Source organism: Mesocricetus auratus, unplaced genomic scaffold, assembly GCF_017639785.1.
Source record: "Mesocricetus auratus isolate SY011 unplaced genomic scaffold, BCM_Maur_2.0 contig_9181_pilon_obj, whole genome shotgun sequence".
Taxonomy (NCBI): domain Eukaryota; kingdom Metazoa; phylum Chordata; class Mammalia; order Rodentia; family Cricetidae; genus Mesocricetus; species Mesocricetus auratus.
This window is the reverse complement of record NW_024432848.1, coordinates 1-8660: the sequence shown is the minus strand read 5'-3', so window position 1 is coordinate 8660 and position 8660 is coordinate 1. Positions and strand designations below refer to the sequence as shown.

At 43.2% G+C, this 8660-nt stretch overlaps 1 protein-coding gene across 2 annotated transcripts; it reads left to right on the top strand.

Annotated features, from left to right (window-relative positions):
* Positions 1-607: 607 nt before the first annotated feature.
* Positions 608-8653, top strand: LOC121138403 (A-kinase anchor protein 9-like). Of its 2 annotated transcripts, none has more exons than XM_040741112.1 (4): positions 608-1184; positions 3103-3331; positions 3625-3731; positions 6898-7129. In XM_040741112.1, the coding sequence occupies exons 2-4, from the start codon at positions 3116-3118 to the stop codon at positions 7043-7045; spliced, it is 471 nt and encodes a 156-aa protein (XP_040597046.1). In that variant the 5' UTR covers positions 608-1184; positions 3103-3115; the 3' UTR covers positions 7046-7129. The 2 variants fall into 2 exon arrangements, with proteins under 2 accessions (XP_040597046.1, XP_040597045.1); XM_040741111.1 differs by lacking the exon at positions 3625-3731 and adding an exon at positions 7384-8653 and having other exon boundaries at positions 973-1184; positions 6898-7128.
* Positions 8654-8660: the final 7 nt, after the last annotated feature.

Below are 8660 nucleotides of genomic sequence, written 5' to 3'. Positions count from 1 at the left end.
TCTTAATTCATAAGACTTGTTGATTTCCAAGAAGTTGATGATGTGATTGGGTTTGTACATTCCTCCTCAAATCAGAACTAAAATCACTTGAATTTTGTGCTGGTGAAACTCAGGTGAGTTGTATCTTCTTCGCGTATTTAGTCTTTTCAAAAGTCTGAACACTTGTATGCCAGCAAGATTGATGTCTCTCAAAACCGCCAGTAGTCAAGTCCAGCAGTTTTCCTCACAAGGGTAACAGAATACACTTCTATTTAGAATAAATGTGTTTTATTCTGAATATAAAGCCTACATGGGCCTTTGTCACAATTATTTGAGAGCTGAGTTTATATGCTGTGACTACTTAGCAGTATAAACCTCCATGCAGACCTAAATTTTGTGTTCATATATTCTATTTGTTAGTAATTAGTTGGAGTCTCTTGAACTATTATCTCATAATTTCATCCTTCTTAATAATAGCACCACCTTAAATTTCTCTGATTTCATTTAGATTATATACTACTTTGACTGATTATAGGTCAGGTTTATGTCTCTCTCTCTCTCTCTCTTTTGGGTTCTTGAGGCAGAGTTTCTCTGTTTTGCTTTGGAGGCTGTCCTAGAACTCCCTTTGTAGAACAGGATCACCTCCAACTCACAGAGATCTGCCTGCTTCTGCCTCCCAAGATCTGGGATTAAAGGTTTTGCCACCAATGCAGGGCTAGTTCTCTATTTTTAAAGGAATTTCACTTTGAAACTTAAACAAAGCCACCCTATTTTTTGAAAACATTATGTGAATACATATTTAGTCCTTTGATTCTCCACTACTGGGGCAGAGAGGAGGCTCAGTGGGGAAAGTGACTGCCACACAAGTGTGAGGACCAGAGTTTGCATCCCAGTCTTATTGACATTGAGCAGGCCCAGCAACATGCCTGGATCCCAAGCTCAAGAGGCAACAGCAGGTGGGATCTGTGGAGCAGGCTGGCTAGCCACATGACATAAAGGAGTTCTTGTTCCCTTGGAAACAGCTGGTTGCCAAGGGATGATGCATCTGCTCCTTTATGACATAATCTCCGTGTGAGGGACATAACCTCAGTGTGAGGGATAAATTCCTTGACCCCAGGGTTCAGCAGTTGCTGGATGTAGACTAGTTTGAAGCTACTGGTGATACGTACCCTTTTGAGCAAAGTTTTAAAGAAAATTACATAAAGGTAAGCTGTCTTATTTAGTCTTTCTGCCTTTAGCCTTGAAGGAGAACAAGTAGTTAGGTCACTAGAAGGTTCGGTAGGTATGACTAATTTCTAGGTAGACCCCCCAGGTCCAGGTAATCAGGTGACCCAGTGTAACCGAGATTCCAAACAAAATGACATCCAAATCGACCCTTCACTGTAGCTTCTCTACATAGTAATAGCAGAGACCATGAGACTTTCCCAGTGTCTTCTGGTCTCATTCAGAGAAAAGGATATCTTTCTTACAATGGCCTTCAGAATATAGTCTGGCCTTCTGTCACCCATGTGAGTTCATGTCTAATCTCCCTCTCATCCATCCCATTCTTCATTGGCCACCTTTGTGTCATGCTCTCCCTCTAGGGCACCACTCACAGTGGACTTTGGATCTGTTGCTGACCTCATTCACACTCACAGCTCACCACTTCATCTTCTTCAAGCCTTTGCTGAAAATGCTATCTTCTCAGCCAAGGACCTGAGTGAAAAATTACATATAGGAATAATGGAAGTGTGTGACAGGAAGTTACAATTGAGCAGGTGTCATAAGAAACAGCAGTAATTCCACAGACTTGCCCTCTTAGAGGTGTCATCGCACATCTGACAGTGTGCTATGTGTGTAATCTTTATACATGAAACAGACAGGTATATGATTCATGATTACTAATAGGAAATGCAGAAATAATCTTTTAGTTTAGGAGGCGATCATGACCATCTGTAGTTACAAAGAGGAGACAAATTCTAAGAGTTGACTTTCTGAGCCACTGAGAAATTTGTGTCCATTAGCAAACAGGAAACCTATGAGCTATCCTGGATCTGACTCTTAGGCAACCAGAAACAAGAGATAAACACCCAGTTCTGGCAGTTTAGAACACTTCATTGTAGATTTAGATCTACACAGTGTGGAGGGTATCTGAGAAAATAACTCCTTTCCCCACTCCCACTCTTTCTATTTCTTTATTGCTATGATGAGTTGTCTAACCTCACATTCTCATTTCCTGCTGTGATTACAGGGCAGTATATACTTGATTTAAATTGGCACAATAATGTTTGAAATATAGGCATCTCTAAATCACAGGTACTGAAGACATCCTTGGTGTCTGACAGACATAAGGTTTTTAGTTTCTACTTTTTCATATATGTACGTCCACTTAGCACCACTTTTATGATTAAATTTATCTTTAGTTTTTACCTGCTAATTTTTCAGTCCAAATGTTAAAATATGATGTGATCCATCTGAGACACACTCCAGATGGGGGAGGACAGACATTAATATTCAATTTGTAAGCTCGGCTCAACTCAGTCTAACAAGTTTACTGGGCACAAAATTTCACACTAGTCATTTCAGTGAGTGTAGATGGGTTTTTTCTCAACTTATATTAGGAATGGCACCTTCTTAGGAGAAAGGTTCCCAAGGAGAAGACCCCATGGGGAGCAGTGTCTCTGACTTACTTCAGGGAACAAACAGCTGGGAGAAGCCTGGGGCAGCTGGAGTTGTTCTTGTAGAACTTGGGTGGGCAGGAACTGGCTGGGACTAGAGGGAAGGACTTGGGATGGGGGTAAGGAAGGAGTAGGGTGTCCTCGGTGTTCCCCCTCAGCCTGGGCTGATAGACCATTGCCACACGGGTCCAGCTATGGCCACCACATGCCCCACTGAGGCTTGTAGTCTTGAGGCAGCCTCTGCTTTTGAATTTGGAAACAGCACCATGCTGTATTAGAAGCTGACTCCAAGGGAGGAGTTGGTGTCAGGCTCAGGCCCAGAGCCTCAGGTGAGGGAGGAAGGGGAGCACCTGGGGGCAGCTTTGCCAACTGCTGCCCCCTTCCCCCCCCTCTGGTGTGAACGTGGGGACCAAGATGGTCCCCTAGTGTCTGAACAGATCCTTCCTCTCCACCCTGTCCCTGCCAGGCCTGCAGGCGCTATGGAGGACGAGGAGAGAAGGAGGAAGATTGAATATGGAAGAGCTATTGCAGCAGCGTGGCGGCTTAGCGGGGCGGCAGACGCGATGGAGGATGAGGAGAGACAGAGGAAGATTGAATATGGAAGAGCAATTGTAGAAGTGTGGAGGCTTAGCCAGCCCTCAGAAGCAATGGAGGAGGAGGAGAGAAGGAGGAAGATTGAATATGCAAGAGCGAAGGTGGGAGCTCAGCAGCCTGGAGGTGGTGTTCGGGGGTGGGGCAGGACGGGAGGCGGGGCGGGAGGCAGGGCGGAGCGGGAGGCGGGGCGGGAGGCGGGGCGGGACGGGAGGCGGGGCCGCAGGGCTGGGTTTGGGCTGGGGAGAGCTGTGCCTTCTGGCTGCAGCAGCAGGAGACCTGATGCCTGCACCACCAGTCTCCTTTCTCCTGGGTGCCACACAAAACCCTCTCAGCCCCCCTCCCCAGAAACTGCCACGGAATTGCTTTGCAGCCTCAGCCCTTTCACTTTCTATAGGGAGCTTTGAGCTTTCTGAGTTCGGGTTTAGGGATTTCTTTACTCCGAGGGACACCGTGCTCTGATCACCAGCCTGTTGCACTGAGGTGTCAGGCTGGCATTCTTGGGTGAGTGTGATTGGCCTGTGACAGCTGCCTCCCCAGTGGAGTGGCTTGAGTGCACCACAAGTGCCAGCTGTGAACTTGGCTGTGGGGGCGTTTTTAGAAGGGGTTCTTTCCTCCTCCTCCTCCTCCTCCTCCTCCTCCTCCTCCTCCTCCTCCTCCTCCTTCTAACTCCTCCTCCTCTTCTCTTGTATATTTGTGTAGAAGGTCTTTGCCATGGCACGTGATCTTTTGTAGTATGTGGAATGGAACTTCTGAACACCGAATATTCTATAAATTAAACAGCACCTGTCGAATTGCTGTTAATGCATTTGTTATGCATTTGGTGAGTTCAGTTTTATGTGGGCAGGTGTGTATGGCAAGACCTGTAAACCATCCAGAATTCTATATAGGAGTCTTTCATTGGGCTGAATGAATATTTCACACGTGAATTGAATGTAATGATTTCTTCCTGGTCTTTGAGCTTAGTTTTGCCTTCCTTTCTTCCTAAAATGCAGTTACCTTGGAGATAATTATGTTTTCATAGGTGGGGTAAATTAAATTATGTTTTAAACTGTATTTTTCCTATTGTAGATGTTGGCTTTGTGTCAAGGTGACATAAGCTACAGTCATCCAAGAGGAGGGAGCCTCAGTGAAAAAATATCTCCTTAAGTTCTGGCTATAGGCAAGCCCATGGCAAGTTGTTCTTAGAGATTGATTGGGGTGAACCCAGCCCATTGTGGGCTGTGCCCTTTGGGCTGTTGTCCTGGGCTGTTTAAGGTGGAGCACTCCATGTGGAGCAAGCCAGTGAGCAGCACCAAGGACCCTGCTCCAGCTCCTCCTTCAGGTTCCTGCCCTGTGTGAGTTTGTCCTGACTTCCTTTGATGATGACTGTGATATGGGAATAGAAGCCAAATAAAGCCTTTCCAAGTTGCTTTGGTCACGGTGTTTCATCATAGCAATAGTCACCCTAAGTAAGACAACTATTTCCTTTTTTCTTCTCTCACATTAACAGAGGAGAGCAGGTCAGTAACGAATGAAGGGATACTGCAGAGATACGGTGGTACATGCTCAGGATTGGTTTGTTACAGAATATGTGGAGGAGCTAACTTTGTATTTGTAGAATATGTTTAGCTGACTTTCCCATAAGCACCCTCTATGTAGGGTCTAGATTTGAATGTGTGTGTAGCATTCTATGTATAAATGGAGGAGCAGGGGAATCGGCATCTTTAGAAGCCCAGCTTTGCTTACCATTGTGCAATCTGAGAAAGTGAGCACCTTCCGTGCATCGAAGGAACTGAAGATGGAGTGTGCATCCCTTTGCAAACATAGAGACTTTGATTAGACAGTATTTTTCCTGTCCTTACTCCCGCCTCCCCTTCTTTCTTTTTTAGCAGTCTTAGACCATAGTGCAGGATAGACTTGAGCTCAATGTATAATCCAAGCTGGCTTCAGAAAAGGTGATTCTCCTGTACTGGATTTAAGTTGGTGTAAATCATTTCATAACATATACTATAATGTATACATGAAGAGCTGCTCCTACTATGATCATTTTTGTGTTCTACATAAATGAAAATTTTCAGTGGAGCAATTTAGTAAACAATTTACCGAGAAAGATTTTTTGAAAGCTCTAGGTCTTAGTTTTGGTTTTCTTCGATGTGATTATATGAGAATTCAAATTTAAGTTGTGGTGGTATTTGTTTCATAGAAAATAAATTCTATAAAAAGGGAAATTCATGCTGGTATGATGGCTCTGTTTACAAAGTGGTTGCTTTTGCATGCAATGATCATCTCCCTGAAATCCATATAAGAAACTAGGCTTGGTGGAGTGACTCTGTAATCAGTTCCTGTCCTAGTGACAGGAAGATGCCTGGAATTGCTGGCCAGCCTACCTTTCCAACACTTGGGAGCTCCTGCTTCAGTGGTGAGTGATACAGGATGGTATCTGCAATCAACCTCTGGCCACCCATGCACAAACTCAGGCAAGCACACCTGGACACACATGTACAGACACTCACACACTACTCACAAGCATACTCAGAGAAATCAAATATAGGGGAAAACACCAGTAGTTCAAATTGGAAAACACAACAAAGTTGTTACACTGTGAGTATAGAGTTACTAAAATTCAAGCTAGATGTAATTCTTGATGGTAGGAGCCTGAGTGAAGCTTGCTGTGTGTCTATTAAGAAATGGTATGTTAATTTTCTTTTCATAATAACTATACTAGGATACAGTTTTTTAGCCACTATTCTGCCATAAGTATTGTCATTAGTGGTTGGCATCAATATTTTTCATAAGGGTTTACTATAGTTCACCATCATTGAGATATACATGGGATGGTAATTCTGACTAGATGATGGTATTTTATGTGTCCTGGTCCAATGGTAGACACTTTGCATAATATTAAAGAAGTCTTATTTTTACCATTCATATTTTTCTTTCTGCCATGGCAGCTCAATGCGTTTGCTGTTCTTTTATCCCCAAATGTTTTGGTACTCATCCATTCCTTAAAACTTTCATTAGTGTTTAACATTTTAGTGATAGCTGTGTCCTTGTTTTAATTTTTGTTTGGTAAGCTTTTAAAAAGAAATCAGAAGTGCAAGAGGTGCCTAGGATTAAACATCTCTTTTAAAAATAAACGAGAAGGGTGCCTTGCTGTGGATGGTAAGTAAATTGTGTGAATAGGTGGCACTAGGCTATGGGACTCCTGAGGGTGCTATAGATATGATTGAGAACTGGAAAGTATCAACGTCTTGAATTTAGATTAGTTCCAATGTTTCCTTTATAGATAAGGCTGCAAACCACAAATAGAGCTAAATCTTATGGCACTAGCTCATTATCTTTAGTGAAAAGTTAAATTCCCACCAAACCCATGAAGGATGGTGCACTTGACCTTCTTGTGTGTGTCATGCTTTGAGACATTTGAAAGCCAAAATAATACTCTCAGAACTGGCCTCTCTCTCCATCTTCTGACTCTGGACTGATTTTCTTGCTTTCAGACATTTTCATTTCTTAGTCCTCATTCAGAAATATCCAGTGTCTTTGCAGTTCAATGGCAATTACTCTATTAAGGGCATCCTTTGTTTTGTCATTCATTTTTAGTGATAGTTTGAGTTTAATAAATTACCCAGGGCATTAAAAATGATAACAAAATCTTAGATGATAATGTTGTTCTCTTCCCCACCCATAGCTTGCTCAGTATCGACAAAGAGAAGCCCGATGTGTTGGGCAGACTACTAAGAAGAGTAAAAAAGTTTCAAGCTGTAAACAAGATGAACACAGCTCAAATATTAATGAATGTAGAAATGACATGTTTAAGAATGTTTCTCAACGTATAGAGACTAATGGGAATGCTGATTCCACCGACATGATATTATTTCCCAGTGGACAAACAAAGAAGCATAATCAGGTCTTAGCTGAGGTGAGTGTTTCCAGATTTTCAGCATAGTTCTGAGTGGAACGTCAGTGTAATGAGAGTGGCCATCAGCTCAACGTGCAGTTTAATGATGACTTTTGTCCCTTCCTGCAAATTTCAACAGTGTGGTGGTAGCTAGACCTAAAATATTTAATAATCTCAGGGGGAGCCATGTGGGCTTCAGTCAACAGGTATTTCTTTGGCACTCAAAATGCAAAGATGAGGAAGGCAGATACAAAGAAACCATTGTGCTATTTTCAGAGCCATGCCAGCAACAGTGCACCTGCTTCTCAAGAGTACAGAGGATGACAAAGCCAGCCTTGTGTGTGCTACTTGGGTAGCTTTGGAAGGGTAATATTGGAAGAATGAGTGGGAATCATCGAGGGGTTAACAAAAAAGTAAGGGAAGCAAACTCTGTGCAGAAATAAAGGCATTAACAAAGATAAAAAGAAGTATGCTGTGTGATGTGGTAATAGGAGATCGATTTCATATGGATTCCAAAGGGAAGGGGTAGGGTGGTGGCAATTTTGAGGTTTTGGAAATGGTGCTCACGCCAGCTCTCCTAGAAATTACCCAATGAATCCTAATTCCCCAAGTCCCTTCCCCTTGTCTAATGGTGCAACTTTCTGAAATGTTGGAGTTAGAATGAAGTATAATGGTTGGTAGGTGATTGGCTCACCAACCAAGATGAGAAATAGAGGGATGGGTTACTCAGGAGAGTATTAGGAGGGTGGATTTTATTTTAATGTTGTGCTACACCATATTTATGTAGAAATAAGATTAGAATCGTTAGGAATTGTACTAACAAGGGTTTCTATTTCTGTGACAAAATACCGCACCCCAGAAGCAGGGTGGGGAGGAAAGTGTTTCTTCGACTTATGCGGCCACATTTCTGTGCATCCCTGAGGAGGTTAGGACAGGAACTCAAAGAGGACAGCAGCTGATGCAGAGGCCATGGAGGTGCTGCTTACTGGTTTGCTACCCATGGTTTGTTCAGCCTGTCTTCACACATGGGAAACTTCAGCACATGGAGACTGAAGTGCGATGTAGTTTCATTTCTGCTATTGTAATAAATACCCTAATAGAAGCATCTTAGGGGAAGAAAGAGTTTATTTGACTTATGATTCCAAGGTCTAGTCCACCATTGCAGGTAGATCAAGCTCGAGGAAGCTAATCCTATTTCATCCCACAACCCAAAGATAATAAATGTGTACACGCCTAGTATTCTGCTCCCTTTCTGTACTCTTAAAAAGTCTGGGACCCAAACCTAGGGAATACAGGTACATAGATTGGGTTCTCCCTTTCCACATCAGTTAGCCCAATTAAGAAAAACTTTTCACAGGCCACCCTATGTAGATGAGTCCTCACTGAGCCTCTCCCCAGGTGATTCTAGGTTGTGTCTAGGTGACAGGTAAGCTAAACATCATTTGGGAGGGCTGGGGAGGTAGAGGCGTGCCTGGGCTGTGGAGTGAGACTTTGGAGAGGGGGACAGGAGGAGAAGGGAAGAGGGAGACACACTGAAAATATAACTGAATGCA

Coding starts and splice junctions, on each gene's coding strand:
- LOC121138403 (XM_040741111.1), top strand. CDS start 3,116: ATGGAGGACGAGGAGAGAAGGAGGAAGATTGAATATGGAAGAGCTATT. Junction 3,332..6,897: donor TTGAATATGCAAGAGCGAAG/GTGGGAGCTCAG, acceptor CCCCACCCATAG/CTTGCTCAGTATCGACAAAG. Junction 7,129..7,383: donor ATAATCAGGTCTTAGCTGAG/GTGAGTGTTTCC, acceptor TGCTATTTTCAG/AGCCATGCCAGCAACAGTGC.